The sequence below is a fragment of the Chiroxiphia lanceolata genome, chromosome 3, assembly GCF_009829145.1.
Source record: "Chiroxiphia lanceolata isolate bChiLan1 chromosome 3, bChiLan1.pri, whole genome shotgun sequence".
Taxonomy (NCBI): domain Eukaryota; kingdom Metazoa; phylum Chordata; class Aves; order Passeriformes; family Pipridae; genus Chiroxiphia; species Chiroxiphia lanceolata.
Window position 1 is genome coordinate 87,050,491 of NC_045639.1, and position 18,393 is coordinate 87,068,883.

Here is an 18,393-nt window from a genome sequence, read left to right on the forward strand (position 1 = left end):
CAAATGTAGCATATGCCACAGGAATATTCTACTTTGTGATTGAGTTCAATGTTGGTTTTTTTGTTGTTCCTCTGTTTACTGATCATTTATCTCTTGCACTGCAGTTTGCCTCTCAAGGACGACACAAACAATGCTGTATTTTGTTTTGCTTTTCTAAAAAGTGGGAAGTAAAAGATGTATAGGTAGCACAAGCCCTGCAGCAGGTCAGTTCAGATGAGCCAAATGTAATGGCCATGGTGCTATCTGGAATCCACCACAACCAGCACTGCCCCAGGCAGCAAGTGTTCTGATATTGCCTATATGCCCACTCTTCCTCTCAGACCCCATCAAGAAGCTTGATTATCTGAACACCACACCTGGTCAGGGCTGGGCAAATAAAACTGGCTTGGAATCAAGGGGTTTTGTGGTTACAGAGTAAGTTTTCTGTGAATGTGAAATCTCTTGGGTATGCTGTAAAGCCTGGTGATTTCCTTTATAACATGAGCTCTTTTTCCAAAGTAGTAGCAATTGCTAGATCTACAGGGCCAGAAAGATTAATTTTGATGGAAGATTCAAACACAAACAAAGGAAGTAGTTTATATATACTACATGCAAACTGAAGTTCAGACACTAATTTTATGTAGTGACCTCCTAATATCACAGAGAGCTCTGTGAAATAACAGTAGCAGCCTACTGCCTTCATGGAACAAGAGACCGGCAGTTTTCTAAAGCAATGTCGACCTCAATTCTTACCTCTCATTCTGTAAGCAGAATAATTCTTCAAGGAGCTGTAGGATACCTGCATAAAGGTGAGCTCACTATCACTACGGGAAGATGAAGCCCTGATTCAAAGAGAAGAGTGATGAGATGGAGCACTTTATAGCTGCTACTGCATCAGATGACACAATGAGGTATATATGAGTCTGTATTTCTGTCAAGGAAAGAGAAGGCAGAAATATGCAGGAGTAGATTGTCCAGAACATCCAAGACTGCATGTGTTGCTCAGAGACCAAGTGTACCATACAGTCTGTAAGTGCAAATATGAACTTCATATGCTTCGAGGACGTGCTGGGCTACCAGACCACATATGGACTGCACTGGGCAATACAAGTGAGGGGAGAAAAAAATGAATTTAATGTTCTCTTAATTTGCCCTGTTCCTTGATAAACTTATATGCGAATATCATATGATTTCCTGCACCATCTGTTCTCCTCAAAGAACAAACCTAATTCAAGCTTCCTTAAGTGGATGGGACCTACTATTAAAGAAAAAAAAGACTATTTCTGCCAGGATATTTCTGCTTTGCTGACCACAAAAGCATGCTTTATATTTTCAGATTTCCAGTGACAGAAAGGAAGATAGACATTTTTCAACAGTAACAGAACCATCTAAATACTTGTGTACTAAGAGCAGTTTAACCTCCTCATTGCAAATCAAGGAATATTTTGTAGCTTTAGCGCCCTTAAATGGATACTCAAAGTTTAGCCACTAGCCAGCTACTATAATACTCTTAAATAAAAGACAGTTGAGATACCAGAACATAATTTAAACATTTAGAACTAGTAGTACCATTATAATGCAAAATTATTAATAAAAATAGACATTTTCATAGCGAGAATGTATTTAAGACATCTTTGTGTCAGAAGGAGTTGCCTAACACAACTCTAATAAAATACTCTTTACAGCGTGTACATTGCTGAACTGTAGATACTCATTTGAGCATCCTGTATGCTACAGGCAAAAAAACCCCCCATATATTACAAAGACTATTATACAACAAACCATATCAAATGCAAAATCACTTCATTATAAACTATTATTGCTATATTCATTTCAAAAGTACAAAATTATTAATGATATACAAAAAAGCCTCCCCAGAATTTTGGTAATTAGCATAACATTTCAGTTTCTTTAATTGCTTCCATTAGAGTAATTTGTTCATTTTATTAACACCAGATGCAATAACACAATGCTAAAAATAAACATGCATTTTACAACAAATTTATGTTTTTCAAAAAATGTTCATTACAATTAGTGTACAATTAGTGAATGCACATGTAACTCTTTTCCCCCAACCTGTAGTGAATTATTGTCTGAAACAGAGAAAAGAGAAGGAAGGAGAAACCAAACAATGCTATTCAGCACCAGTAGAAAGTCAATAGACCTTTAACATTCCTGTATATCAAAAAACATTTTATCTGTGTCACCAAACAGGTAAAGTTTACAATATTGTCCCATTTGACGATGTACTGATTTATATTTACAATACTTTGTAGTCAATAAAATGCTTTGACAATATTTAAAAATTGCTTAAATTCATAAAAGTATTGCAGAAACTTATAATGTTTACTTATTTTAATTACATACAAGGAAGTCCATGTAAAATTGTCCATGTTCATCTGAAGAACTGACAGAGCAGGGAGCCATTTTAATAGTTTGCAAAACGCCAATTATTTGAAGGCAGCTATCGCTGAACATTCAAAAATCCTTAGTTGCCATTTGCTTCTGAAAACGAAAGTTCCAGTAATAAAATTTGTGTATGTAAACTAACATGTTTTTGAGATCAGTAGAAAATGTATTCCCACAGGTATAATGTATTTAACAATGAAGATAATGATTTTGTAGAAAACTGTTAAGCCGTAGCGAGACTCGCAGTATTGTCATTTTCAAATATCCAGTATTTTAGCAGCTCATTGTGTTTCCAGTTAAACTTCCTACAGTGCTAAAATACGACAACTGAACACGTAAGACCTTATTAGAATTTTAAAATCCAATTTATTTTTGGCATCTAAAGCCTCTGGTAAAATGTAGCCAAGTAACATTGACTTCTGTAGTCTGAGAGCCAATAACAAACCAACCAAAGTACACACTGTGCTTTAATCTCCAAATAATTAGGTACCCAAAATTAAGAAAAAGTAATAGAAAAGTAAAAAGAACAAAATAAAAAAATATTGCACAGCCACATTACCTAGAAAGTAAAGTTGATGTTAAAAAGCCCTAAGTGTGGATGATATAAATTATCTTCCATATAAAAAGTATAAATATCTCTTAAAATACAGCTTAGGCTATACTTTAACACCACACATTATTTGAATTCATCTGTTAATGAGGTAATAACCAAGTCTCTTACAATGCTCTTCTTACTGAAAATATTTTAGGGCAGCAACAAGAAAGAATTTTTCTAAAAATATTTCTGAATCAAGAACAGCAATGTGTGCAGCTCTCCCTATGAGAGAATCTGCTGTATTGGGTAATGCATTAATTACATTATAACGAATCAAATTACATTCCTTATTTTGAAGAACTGGCAGAAGCAGGTTCTGGATCATTTCAGCATAAATTGGTCCTGTAGAGGAAAAAAAAAAGTTGTACTGTGTGAATCACCGGAAGCACTAACAATTCTTTGACCTTGAACTCAAAAAGAACACATTCCATAGTAAGAGAGGTAATGAAATGTGTTAAGCTGTGGTTCTGTTAAGGTAGAATATACAGGAAGTTTAATTTCCTCCAGAAATGTTGGAAAAATAATTTTAAGCTATGCATTTTAGTATTTGTACATTTACAGTAAGAATGTGCTCATCAGTATTTATTACATTATGTAAAAGTTATTTATTTGCCAATATATAATGTTAGAATACAATTGTGCTAGGATGTCTCAACAGTAAATATAACTACTGACCCTCACTGAAAATGGGAAAACTGCCTTTTCTTTTCGTGTTACTATTAAGCCTCAAGTAACTACAGCCCAGGGCTTGACACTACAAATTAATATCCTCAAAAATCAAAGCTGTTTGTCCTCCCTGTTCATGGAGTGAGGCTGTGTCCATCCCACCTAACTTTAAGCAAAGTCTGTAAGCTAGAAATGTATTCAGTCTCATCTCCTTCTGCATGTAATAGAACAGGACAGATTCAGAAAGCAATTCAGCTCCAACATGGATTTTCTTTCTCCATTACTACAAAGTAAGTCCAGAGTGTCTAAACACATAATAGAGGTGCCTCAGTTAACCACCCAAAATTAAATGAGATGAGACTGATAACTCTGAGATTTTAACCTGAGGGGTTTGTTTCTTTTGCAGGATATTTATTACCTGATTGTTTATCTTTTAAAGCTGTTTTACACATCTCAATGCGAGCAGAGTGATAAGGAACATAACGATCCTGCAGAGATCCTACTAACACAATGTTTTTGAAGTAATGAAGACCTACAAGAAAAGAAAAAAACATTTCTATTAGTTAATCCCTTGATAATTATGACAGAATAATTAAGCATTTTACAACAAAATTTGGTACAATTTCATTACAAGATCTTGCCAAAAAAGGCAGAAAAATCAATTACAATAGGTAGAGCTACAAAATAACAAGATGTTGGGTACCAGCCTTTTCCTCTGTACATATTTAATACACGTGGGCATGACCCAATTGTAATGTTTCCCATCTAAATCAAGTATGGTTCAAACACCCATCTTGCTTCTTAGGAATACCGTGGTTGGTTTCTGGGTGATAGAAGGGAGTCAAGCCTTCACATGGCTTAAAGAAACCTAATGATGGATAATGCCTTGCCTTCACTGATGTTTCAGTCAACAGCTGCATCAGAATTCATGCCTAGCATCTACACATACACAATACTGCCCACATAGTGCAGGTGCCTCTATTAGGCACTGTCTCACTGTAAGGTTTAACCAGCTCGAGCACAGATGCAGGGTCAACCCAACACAATCCCCCCGATGCAATGAAACCTTTATAACTAAACTCAGACTTCCTACTTCTTGGACAAACATGGTAATAGTAAGATGATGCAAAGGTAGGAACCCCCAGTAATGACACAGTTACAGTCCTTAAGACATTTAATTGTTATGTTTTCTGTAAAAAGGTTCAGCAGATTTCAGGTGCTGCCCATCTGCTTTAGGCCAGATACAAGTACTTCAGGAAAATAGGTTGCCTTAGCCTTAGAACAGCCCCTTCTGAATATCACAGCCACCTACAGTTAAATACAAAGGTTGTTTCCTAGTTTTCAATATTTTTTAACACTCCATGTGATGAAGACTACATCTCCAAATCAAGTGAGTTACAGAAACAACACTAAAGAATTTTAGTATGTCAAAGAGTAGATGTATCTTCCTAGATTTCACAGAAAATGGGGAAAAAAAGTAATTTGTAAGTATATAAAAACACAGACAAGATGTATCCAAACTAGATCCTGGTTCCAGTTCTCTTCAAACAGGAAAAAAACAACACTGCCGCAGAAGATCAACCAAATCACTGGAGTTTTTTTATTTGACATCTGATGAAAAATAACTGCAGCAAATTTTATACGAAGATGCAGATGCCACTTCCAAAACTTTGCACTGAGTTGAAAAGAATGAATTTGGAATAAACAGACCAAGGATAGGAATTGTCTGCAGGCTAATCTGCAATAGTTTTGCAAATTCCTTGGGAGCCTACTTATCTTGTATTGAGGGTTTTTTTATATGTGCTTTATCTAGTGAAATATCTATTAGCATTCATGTAAAATGTACAAGGAAGACTCAGTGACCTTTCAAGGTCCCTTCCAGCCCAAACTATTCTGTGACTCTAAGTGAACTGCCTAGATCTTTCAATAAATCTGAAGAAGGAAGAGATATCCTGGGGAATGTCTAGAGGAACATCAGTCTATGTCTATCAACGTTTAACTATACTCTCTTCATCCTCACATGCGATGTAACACATGCAAAAAAACCCCCAACAAAACATAGATAAGAAAGGCAGATCCAGAAACAGGTAATCCTAAATGTATGTATATTTACTTGACTCGTCACACAGTGAACTCACAGACAGATAGATATAAAAAACCCCATATCTGTCTCTCACTATAGTGACTGCACTCAGAACTTTTGCTCATTAGTCAGGAAGAAAATTTTCAAACTAACAGTCCACACCTCTGCAACAAAAATGGTTTACTGTTTATTTAATTTGAAGAATATGGGATTAAAGCCAAAGTAACTCTTAAATAAACTGAAACAGGAGCTTGTTGGAAACAATTTTTTTTTTTTTTTAGGTTTCCTATTCACATTTATACAAAGTGGCTGTTAAAAGATAGGAAGTATTAACAAAGCTTACCTGCTTTTTTACTAAGTTTATATAAGAATGTCTGTCGTGGATCCGAATGGTCTCGACATGTTAATTGCAACAAAGAACCAGACTTCTTCCATTTCTGCATAAACCACAGTCCTGCATTGTTAGGTACAACATGAGTACAGATCCACAATAAAACATGAAAACTATTAAACATGAGTACAATATGTAAAATCCATAATTTAGGCTCTCAGATGTAAATTCTACTTTTCATAAGCATTGTCAAGCCCAGAAACCATTTAATTTTTTGTCATTATTCTTTCCTGTTTATTTATATAATGAAACATGGAGGCCTTTATTTCCACTAATGTACATGCCTGCCTATAAACTACACTTGCAAAAAGTGAAAATCCTTACTAATGTTAGCCATAAGGCAATACACACATTCTATTTCAATAATCTTAGAATATTAGAACATTTTGATGTTCAAATACGTAGCACTAAACAACAGCCATTACTTCTCAGATTTCTAAACTGAACTCATTACATATAGCTTGAAAAAAGGAAGCAGAATTTTCTCTGAGGAATACGATAATATAGTATTTTCTATGGTGCTGTATTCTCTTTATTAGTCAATGACCCAGGTGGCTAACTGGCTTTTCAGAAAATCTACCTCCCTCTCCATGCAAAAGCAAAGCAGGCAACCAAGCCCTTACTGCCTCAAGAATGCCTTTATGCATTGATTCAACTCTCAGAGAAACAGTTATCTTTTAAATAGAAATTTCATGGAATAGAATCATAGAATTGTTAGGTTGTAAGGGACTTCACAGATCATCTAGCCATGGGCAGGGATGCCACTTACTAGACCAGGTAGGCTGCTCGGGGCCCCATCCAACCTGGCCCTGAACACTGAACATCCATGACTTCTCTGGGCAACCTTTTCCAGTAAATTTATCGGTAGTTAATAATGTACACATGCAGTATAGTTATTTAGAGTTCAATAACCATTACTTATTATTATCTCGGTGTTTTCCACAATCTTGTAAAGAGTCTAAAATGTAAAGGAAGACTACTACATGACTATTACGTTACGTTTTGGACGTTCTTCAACTACAAAAGAGATAAAATTCTCCAGAAATCTTTATTTTTTCAGAATATAGTCTGGATTATACTTTGATAGCTTTAACCTGAGCTGACTAAAAGTCAGTTGCCAGTGACTATATAAACAAGCAAACGGCCCCGCCTTTGTATCCTAGAAAACAACAATTTCTAAAAGCAAAGTAATGCTAACACTTCTGGGTGATTTGGGTGAGATTCAGTTACAGACTAGAGTACTTCAGAGACACTGTCCACAGACACACTAGGATTCAATGCTCAGTAGCTGCCCATAGGGAATTATATTGTAGATGTCTTAATCCTGAAGTGAACCTCTCTGGTAGTGTAGTTAGGGCTAGAAACCATTTCAACCGAACTAAAAAAGCTCTCGTTCTCCCTCCTTCTATAAACTCAAACAGCAACTCCAGGTTACTGTTTGACAGCCACCAATGCCTGTCCACTTCTCTTAAGCTCAACACAGGTTAATTTTTTCCTCCTCATTTTCACTTGTAACAAAATAATAACCAATAAATAAACCAGCACTAAACCAAGTAACGCTTTCTAGAGTGTTTTTAAAGAGTTTAATGAGCATGTTTCTATTCAGTGAAAAAGGTGTTACTTGTTTTGGGGCAGGGCTCTCCGAGGTAGATGTTTTCATACAAAAATTTGATGCTACCCAAAAGCACTTTATAACATTTATTTCAAAAGTCATCAGTTTCTACAAGTTCTAGAACTATATTTAATCTTTAGAAAAAGAGACATTCATAAGGTACAAACACATCTGCAGAAACACACTGCAGGTTGTAAGGCATTTTTCAGAGAGAAAAGACACTAGTAATTCAAAATCACTTCTATGCATCTTACCTACTTGTTTGGCAAATTAAATATATTAAAATTCAGTTTATAATAAATCAAGCTCAACAGATTAAAGCTGGAGTTTATTTATGGTGTAAAAGAAAACCTGAACCAAACATACTGGAAAACACTTAGGTCAACCATCTCTTGCATGGTTGACACATCCTTCTGTTGATACTTTCTTTCTTCTTATGACAGTGAAACATGCACTTTATCACAGTAATGCAGAAACGGGTACTTCACACAAAATTGCTAAATGTATTTCAAAGACATATTTTCCCCTAAAGTTATACTACTGAAAATAATACTTCACCTGTATTAACAAGAGCACTGCTGTTGTAGAGGGTACCAAGATGTGGTCCAGACAGAGACAGGAAGGTATGAAGTTTGTTGAGGTAATACTTAAATCGAGGTCTTGTAAGCACTGAACGGATTATTAAATTACCCAGTGAGTGTCCAATAAAGCTGTTTAAAAATAAAAAACAGTGTAACACAGATATTTATGGCAATCTTTTTTTTTTTTTCTTTTAGACTGAGAAAAAGAAAACTGGTGTCATGAAATGCTGAAAGAGCATAGGAAAAAAATAATGAAAATCTGCCATTCGGAACCTGTATTTTAGGTCACAAGAAAGCACAGCTTGTCCATATCGCTCAAGCTGCACAAACTCATTACAAACATGTTCTGAGCTCCTCCAGAATTACTTTATACAGCATTTTTGAAAACCTAGCAGAAGCAAACTATCCTTCCACCAGCATTTCCCACCCAAACCCAAGATTATTTCTGGGTTCATTTCTCTTAGCACCAAGTATTCAGAAAATATTTTATGAGCTGGGCATGACTGAACAAACCACTACTTTGGCATGTGATGGCATTCAGTATGATAAATGTAGGAGCATTACTGAAACAATCTAGTGGAGACAGATTCCAGAAGTACTCCTATAAGGGGGAACCCCATTACTTAATTGAACCTCATTATTTAAAAGTAGAAGCAACATCTTAGATCTTCTCAGTAGCTGGACCAAAAGAAGTGATTATCAGCTTGAGCGAGCAATTGAAGAATATGGATATTTTGCCAGGAGAATATTACTTTTGGTTGTTTCCCTGGTTAAGCAATGTAAGGGAAAGATAGATGGGACTCTTTAGCTTCATGTATCTAAGAATAAATATTACTTAATCTGAGGTGCCTACTGTCATATCCACAAGTCTATATAAAGCATTTCTTTAAAATGGACACTGCAAATAAAGCAATTCTAGTTATCATGCTTACAGATCTCTGCTGAGATAAGGAACACACCACACTAGGCAGTGACTTAAAGAGTATATGCTAGAGACCAGACTCACAAAATTAGAAGGAAAATGTGCCTTCCTGTGTCACAGATGTAATCTCAGGACATGCAGAAAACAGAGAACCATCCATATAGTAGAGCTGGATCACATACGTGCCACAACATTATACCTGTAAGATCATTCTTCCTGTTTGCTCTGTATCATTACATTAGTCAACAAAAATAGCTAAAACAAAGCTTCCTGTAATATCTGTAAAAAATACAGTGCTAAAAGATTACTTGACTGAATGCTTCCCAAGCAAGAATCACTGACTTGGAAAATTCCAATTTAAAGGTAAATGAAAAATTTCCAACATTTGGTTATAGAATGGCAGAACCACCCCTGAACTCCTAAACTCTGAAATAATTACGCATTTCAATGACAGAACAGATTTTTTGTTCATCACCAATACACAGCTTAAGCATATGAGTATATTCTTCCCATTTGCTTTTACTACTAGATTTTCAAAATTGCTTCAATATGAGAAATTCTTAGCCTCAGCTTGCTATGTTTGCCTAATTCTGAAATGAAAGATTATGTATTCTCTGTGGTATCAGCACAACAGCAGTGCATTTGCAAAACAAAACACTGAGCTGTTTTCTTGAATACTAAAATTTAAAACTTTTCTCAGTGTACATCATAAAGTCCACACAAGAGCAACAAACCCACAGATTTAAAAACAAATGCCACAGAAATTGAGTTTATCCTGAAGATGATCTGCATGACGTAACTGCTCCTGAATAAAAGAGATTGTTTTCTAAAGAAGATCTGAACATTAGCAGAGATGTTCTCTTGACAGTTCTATAACAGTTCAGACAGTATTTACTGAAGGTCATAAAGGGATAAGAAACTCTTATATTGTATCACAACAAATGGCAATTTCTGGGAAAAAAAGCAGCAATCCATCAATCAATCCTATCATCCTGAAGAATATGGGCATCCCTAAACCAAAACTTCAGAAACATGAAAGATCCATTTGTGGAAAAAAGGGTGCTCGCAATTAGCTAATGTGAACGTACCTCAAAGATTAAACATCTGTACTTAATTTGAAAAGACTTTAAATAACAAAGGTTACAGTAATATGTTGTGGTCAAATTCAGATGTTTAGGTGAACATGTAATACATGGATATTGTTTTCTAATAAAGAAAGGTTTAAGAATTTGCTCAAATCAAAAAGGAGAGGAAAAGGGAAAACCCTTCAAAAAGCATCTTGAAAGTGCAGGACAAAAATGTAATCCATCCTACTCATGGGATGCTCTGCAAAAGCAATGCATTTCTGAACACCAGGTGGCAATATTACCATCTTCTGAATATATGATACCATTAACACACTGAAGTTTACAGAATTACAGGTTTTATATGGTAGACACAAGTCTACCAATTCAGATCACTCTAGAAAATTAGACACAGCAAAACCTCATTATTCTGTGCTAACAAACAAAAATCCTGTCCAACTATAAAAATTCATGGAAGAAAGAAAAATCAATCAAAACCCATAATCAATAATGTGCTGAAATAACGAACAGATATTTTAATATATACCTAGCATTAAAAAATTGCCTTCTTTTTTTGCGAGCCAATGTTACTCAGGGAAGAGGATGGCAAGCTGAATAATCCACCTGAGGTCAAAGTCCAATACAGGTCATCAGAAATTCATGTAAGACCTGATATGAGCAAAATGGTTTCTGAAACTACATTGTAAGACCATGTGGTTTATTTTCTAGCTATGTGATTACCTGGGAGGGCTTCTGTCCTCGCAGACACTCAGAACTTGAATGAGTGTAACTGAGCAATTTGACACACTTCGAAGTTGCATTAACTTTGAAGGTGGTATTGGTATGAGTGGGTCACTGGTTCCAGTGACCTCCATACGTCCCCTCAACCTAAAGATTCCTGTGATTCTTTACCAAACAGTTCTTTTATAAGACAAATTGCAGTTGGCTTGAATCAAGCTTCCAGCTCATATTTGCTACATGACTGTAGTGAGCACAAAGATTTTATTCAGAGAGGAACACGTGTTAGATAGTGAAGTGCTGCAATAACTGGTATTAGTTCTGGCCGTACCAGAAGTGTTTACTGAAGCTGACATTATAATATGTCTCTGTGTTAAAATGGTATAGGGAGTGCGTTCTCTTTTCCCAGTACAAGAATGTAGCACAGGAAATGGGATTTTGCCATTACTTGATGGCACAAAACTTCACATCTACCTGACAGTGCAGAATCTCAGAATGTCCCTAGACTTGTCTTGCCTTGAGCTGATTTCATTTTATCTGACAACAATCATCTGGCAGTGAAGTAACAAGTCAGGTCTACAGCTGCTTTAGTTTCACTACAGTTTCTATTTAATAACAAGTAGTTATTCTGTGCAGCTTGAACTGTATCACCAGAATAAAGTGCAGTGTGGCAGAGTGCAGACACAGGTACCATATGGCAGAGGTCCCCAACGGTCTATTAATGGTCACTGCAGAAGCACAATCTTTATAACTGAGGAGAGAAAGCCAGCGTTAGGAGTAACAGAGAATGGGAAGAAAAAAAAGAGTAAATGAGAAACAAAAGAAAAAGCATATGGGCAAACTGGAAATACAGAAGTATGAAAACAAATCCATCCAGACCCAAGGCCAGGGAAGCCGAAACTCCCACTGTGAACATCATTCTCCTTACACTGAAGCTCCAGGACGCTGACATCCTACTACTTAAGCAAGACAGAATCCACCAATCTTAGGATGTCAGCTTTTTTTGCCATACAAAATCATCACAGATCTGGAAACTGATGTCTGATTTGACTGAGCTACTGAGCAGCACTCATAGGGAGAACACTTCCTTTAGGAGACCGAGATTTTATGAGGAGAAACCAGCATCATTCAGGAGAGCATGTGTAACTACCACAAAGTCTGCTTTCTGCAGTGGCATAACCAGAATGAGAGAGGAAAGCATCAGCTACTTGAACAGAGGATTTCTTAATGGTACTTTTCTGGGCTTTCTAGGTCATCCCTTCAAGGAACTGCATAGAAGCACAAGTCTTTCTGCCAACACTCTCATGTAGCTACCAGGGAACAGCTGCACTATTTCCTGACAGATTTAACTTTCTCATACGAAAAGCTAAACTTGAGAAATGAAAACTGCTTTAGCCAGGCCCAAGACAAGTATATACCTTGAAAAGGAAACTAAAATAAAAATTCATAATTTCATTTTCTTTCAAGTGACAAGTAACAAATAAAAGTGAAAAAAATATTTACAAACTCAAAGTCTTAGGAGAGAAGCAAACCAAAAGCAAACAAGGGTTCAATTCTCAGGTATGAACAAAGAGAAGGTAACTGGGTGGGGTTGCTCACTACAGCCTTCAGACCACGCCACGGGAGAGAAGGCACTGGTGTGTGCTGGTGGCTTACGGAACTATCCTGTACCAAGGGTGCTAGTGTGTAGCCTGTGTAACACAAGTATGATCAGAGTGCTTTGTTAAGTTTTAGATAACAGTTTAGACAAAGTTAACCATGTCAAATCTTGCCTAATTTAAGGCAGAAAAATTTGTTTAAACAGTGAGATTATGTTCAAGTACGTCAGATGTTTTCTCCAGCTGAGTAAGGCCTTACCAAACACGTCTTGTAGCAAATGCATGTGACTAGCAAGTCAAAATACCTTCCAGATGCGTTATTTGAGGGTGTCTAAACAAATGGATGAAGTCAGGCTTGAATTAGCTCCTTTCATCTATTGATGAACTAATTCCAGCAACACAGCTGAGTTAAAAAGGTAGTCTGCCCAAATGTGCACCCTATTTTGAGTAAATAAATGGGCATTCCCTGGAAGTAAATGAAAAAGAAAATAGGAGTGCATAGACTGTGGTGAGTCTTCTAATAAGCTGTAAAACATGCTCTTTAGCAGATGAAATAATCAGAAAACATAAAAAATGATGAAACATATTTTCATGCAGCTGCCCTTAAACGTCACAAGATGAAATTACCCTGTAAGAATGACAAGACAAACAGTCTGCTATGTCATACTTGGTGAAGAGATTATAAAATCAGAAGGAAGCTGGCATAATGCTACTACAGTTTCCTTCAACTTTCTCAAAATATTATCTGTTTCTCTGCAGAACCCTATCATGCAGGATCTGTGGAAACACAGGACAGCAATTCCTTAAATGTAATGCTTAACTCTGACCTAAAACTACCAACAGGACTAGGTGAGCTTACAACATTGTTCAGTCTTCTTTCAGCTCAGAATTCCCTCTCTCTCCACTGTCCTCCTTTTCCCCTACTCCTCCCCCATCCCAAATTTTTTTTTTCCCAACTCTCTTGTGGCCTGCTCCTGAGCATCACAGTTCAGAACAACCCAGGGCTCTAGTTTTAAGTTTATTTCTATAAATAGTATAGAACAGATATTACCTGATTTTTGAAAGAGTTAGATTATAAATTTGTATATACTGTATAATTTCATCTAAAAGACGATCTGTCATGGAATCAAAATCAGCAAAGGTATCATTCTGTAAAATAAAAGAAATAAAAAATAATAACTGTATTTTCTAATGCAGCAATATACATTCTGCATTCAGTCTGAATTCTTATACCCCAGTGTTTTAATCAACAGCACACAAATAAAAACAGCCATATTAACTCTGAATACAAACTCTACAGCTAGTTATAACTTTTTCAAGTCGTCTTCTTTTAACATGACAGTGATACACATTTTACTGTAAGACTATCCAAACAAATCTTAACATTAACTCACAGCCAGCCTGACTTCTAAGCCTTCCTCTACACGTAAGATTATCTGTAGTGAGACAGAAGACCAAGCTGCGTATTCAGAACTAAATCACACTGCCCATGAAATAGAAGTGAGACAATTATGGTAACAGCAGAAAGAGTCTACATTAGCACTGTTTATTCAAAATGAAAAAATAAACAAAGTCCTTATAGCCTTAACCCCCATTCGTAGCTGATTCTCCACAATGATTAGCAGTAAGAAATTAAAAGATATAGGCAAAGGCTGCCTAAAACTTTTCAACAGAAGTTCCAAAGGATCTGTACTAAAATCTTTTGTGTTCAACATATTGGTAAATGATCTGGGAAAGGGAAGAAGGAGATGAGATGTCAGTTTGTAAACAAAACCAAATATCTAGAATAATCAAATCCAGAACCAACCAGAATTTCAGAAGAATCTTATTGTACTGGATACCTGGATACCTGGATGATATCACCATTATGGTGAGGAATACAAACCAATGTTACACAGGGAAAACCAGCCCTAACTGTGTATGCAAACAATAATCTGTGTTGCATATAATCAGCTACATTAGGAAAGCAAGGAAAGAAAATATCAGTATAGCATTTTGTCAGTCCATAGTGCACAACCATCTTAAATGCCCTTTCTAGTTCTGATCATCCAATTTTAAATGACAAGACCTTTCAAGCAGGCAGGGAAGGATATCATGGATAAACAGAAACCGTTTCACATCTGATCCTAAGAAATACTGAATGGGCTAAGTCCCTTCAGTTGCCTCCTGAGTGAGAAATTATACTTGTTTATAAAATACTTGATTAACTGAAGCAGAGAATGAGGAATGATTATTGAGTATTTTTTCCAAAACAAGCTGTAGGGGAAATTATTTCAATTTCCTTTTTTGCAACTGAAGTACTAATGTATGTGAACCACAGAATTAATCTCAACTGTATGCTGTGGAAACTGGAAGTAAAAACATTCAAAAAGAGTCAGCTAACATTAAGGAGAAAAGTCTGTCAGTAGTTACTAGGCTCAGTGGTCTCAGTGGAGCTCACAAATCAGAAAGTCTCACAACTGCTGACTGACAAAACCTATAGGGCTAGAGAAGAGAAAGCATGGCTTGGCACATGTCACAAAGCATCCCAGGAGCTGCCGCCAGAAAAATGTTACTGCACTGATTGAACCTTTTGTTTGAGCCATTGAAGAGACTTTGTTCTAATTCATTCCTGAAGTACATCTAATACAATATAACACACACACAAACAAAAAGTAAAAACTGGTCTTCTGTGCTTTGTCAAGTTTACTTCACCTGAAAATAATAAAATTCCCAAAAAGTTAACACAAGAGGCAGTTTGATATTGGTTCAGTGTTATGATGTGGATCTTGCACTTCACTAACGAAAGAACAAGAGAGGTACTTTTTTATTTATCAGATCCTCTGAAATAACACATCTCCCTTCTTACTACACCAGTTTTCACTATCTTTACCATTAATACTGAGCACATTTTACCCACAATCCAAATAGTTTACACTGAGAACTCAAGAAGCACAGTACACACAACAAAACGGCAGCAACCCTCAAATATTTACGTTCAGTAACATACAAGGTTTTGTAATTACTTTGAGGTAAGCCACAGATCAAATCATGGATTCCATGAATACAATCAAAATACATAAAATGTGGTACACTGTAACACAATAGTGCCATGTCTGAAGGTGTATGCTGTTTATTGCTTTACAAAAATTCTTTTTTAGTTGGCAAATACCTGATTCCTTTCAGACATAAGAAAATCGATTCTTCCTCCAGGCAGGCCTAGCTCAATGTAAGTCTTCACTAATCTTAGATCTGCACTGTTACCTTAAAAGAAAAAACAATCAAAAGTTAGATCCTCCAAAGTTAACTTGCAATAAAAGCACCCAGAATACTGGAATGAATCTGTGGTACAAATTTATATTTAAACACAGCTAATTATATTCTCAGCCCTAATTAAAATTCATTAAGACTTCACAGGATAAACCGCAATGTCAAATTAAGTGACAAAATGGTCTATAAAAATGCTATTTAATGCAAACACTCTTAAAAAAGCAAGGATGTAGGAAGTCATGTTTGATTTTGTCTTAGCATCCAACAGATATGTAGCACTGTGAACATTCTTGGAAATCTAATTAATTTTGATAAAAGTCAATTAAAGGACCCAAAGCTAGCCTAAAGAATTCAATGAAGGAGCATTTTCATAGAATAAAACGGCAGATTGGACTGTCAGCAGATAAAGATACTTTTAGACTGGTACCCAAGACAATAAATGCTAGTTTAACTAGCATCCTGAAGATTTTCTATGTCAATAATCATGGATGCTTTTGAAGAAAAAGTACCTTTTCTGTCTTAAATAGAAAACAAGCTTTTTATTTAAATATGTCACTTATTGTTATCATTTACCTTGGCTGAACGCCCAGCGTCCACTGAGACTCTGCCCAACTCCCCCCCTCCAGAGGGAAAAGGAGGAAGGAGGAGGGGGAAAGAAAAGAACTTGCAAAACCGAGACTGCTGAGAAGGCAGTTTTATATTTACACAGAGAAGAGAAAGAGAACTATAAGCACTATGCACACAGGGAAGACTGACAATAAAGACTACTTCCCCACAAAAGGTGTTTTCCTCCTCTGAAAAACAGCTGTCTATCCCACGCAACTGTCCCGGAAGAGAAGGAAGGAGTTGGTTCCTTCTCGTCTCTTCATATCTGCACTGATGTAACATGGTATGGAATACCTTATTGGTGAAATATATATTAGGTGACCTATCCTAGTTCTGTTTCCCTCCCAGGGAGGGTTACAAACCCACTACACTTATAGGAAATTCTATGAACTCACCATTTCATAGGAAAATTCCAACTATACGGACTTTTTTAAGGCTTCAAACATATTTTTTTTCAACAACAGGCTTTTTGGTCAAATTAACTTTTGTGCCAATTCTAGGTTCACAACAGCCCTTGAATATCTATGCTAGTAAGAAGGAATACTTCTGAGTCCTTTTTTAAAAGTGCTTAGCAAAGGCTGCTTCCTGCCCAAAGGAGAAAAATTTTTAAACTTAGGAATTTGAAAAATGAAAAAGGTGCCTCTGCAGTGTCAGTCCAGTCCAATACTCTATTCTACTGCCCTCTTGTGTTTCATTACATTGTTAATTTAAGCATCATCTCAAAAACCCATAAAAACATTGATGGCAGAAATACCTTAACTAGAGGGGATATTATTTCTTAACATGCATGTACACTTTGAACTAAAAGCAGGTGAATATATTCAATTAGCAAGAGATTTTCTCATTTCTACCACAACAGAGTCTCTGTCCTTGGAAATATTCAAAAACCCAACTGGGCTGGGTCCTGGGCAACCTGTTGTAGGTGACCCTGCTTTGAGCAGGGAGTTGGACTAGACAACCTACAGAGATCCCTTTCAGCATCAACCACTCTGTGATTCAGTGACCTAACCTTTCAAAACCTTACAGACACTTGACTGCATTTTACTATTGTACTATTCTCTTTCCTAACAAGACAACTGACAATTCTAAACAAAACAGTTTTGTCAGTAACTCCATTCTATTACCACAACATGGATAAATGCCTTTATGACATAAAAGATGCACTTAATGTGAACTATGGTATAAAATAGTTTTATATGCATGGAAGTTTTACTAAAGACAAATGTTACAGAGAATTCTTAATCTAAAAGATTTTATGGAACACACTGTCAAATATAGCAGTTCAATGTCAGATTCCCATTTCCCTCTAGTGAACCTATTTCAGAAGGGTTCAGTTCAGAGTTTGAATGACACAAGCTAAACCTCATTGGTAATATGAACTACTATCTCATTCAGTATCACATTTCCCAGCATACCATCTAGGCCATGGACACAGACTATAAGATGTATTCCTTCTTCTGAACAATCATCCTCTTCCATGCTGAAATAAGGTACCGAAGAAGCCAGTTTGAAAACATCACTATACATAAATCCAGGAAGTTTAAGTTGCCTCAATTCTTCTTTGGCCTGTAGGAAACTGGAACAAAACCATATTTATGATAAAATAACTTTTACTATTGCTAGATGAATGTGGGGTCTTCTATGAAACTGTCTTCTACTGCCTTTTTGCTATGTATTCTATGTAATTGATACAAAGAAAAATATATTTATCAAATTACTACCTTCAGAAAACAAGCTATTTCCTCAAAACATTTTTTATTGCAGATTCCTACAGCCCCTTTTCCTCTGCAACAGAAATTGTATCTCAAGCTCTACTCTCTTCTCTCCTTTGAACATCTCTGCAAACTCTGAAGTATTTCTGAAACCACTGAAGACTCTGGGTTAGTTCTGGTCTTGACCA

At 36.2% G+C, this 18,393-nt stretch overlaps 1 protein-coding gene across 6 annotated transcripts in view; it reads right to left on the bottom strand.

Moving 5' to 3' along the window:
* Positions 1-1,271: 1,271 nt before the first annotated feature.
* Positions 1,272-18,393, bottom strand: part of FAM135A (family with sequence similarity 135 member A) — an 87,134-nt gene continuing 70,012 nt past the window's right edge. For 4 of the 6 annotated variants that reach the window (XM_032684629.1, XM_032684630.1, XM_032684632.1 and 1 more), the window contains 7 exons: positions 17,909-18,069; positions 15,790-15,881; positions 13,690-13,787; positions 8,294-8,445; positions 6,076-6,186; positions 4,068-4,181; positions 1,272-3,325 (listed from right to left, as the gene is read on the bottom strand). In XM_032684629.1, the coding sequence (XP_032540520.1) occupies positions 3,120-3,325; positions 4,068-4,181; positions 6,076-6,186; positions 8,294-8,445; positions 13,690-13,787; positions 15,790-15,881; positions 17,909-18,069 (934 nt within the window). In that variant the 3' untranslated portion in view covers positions 1,272-3,119. The remainder of the gene's footprint in view (positions 3,326-4,067; positions 4,182-6,075; positions 6,187-8,293; positions 8,446-13,689; positions 13,788-15,789; positions 15,882-17,908; positions 18,070-18,393) is intronic. The other 2 variants (XM_032684633.1, XR_004356467.1) reach the window with 2 other exon arrangements.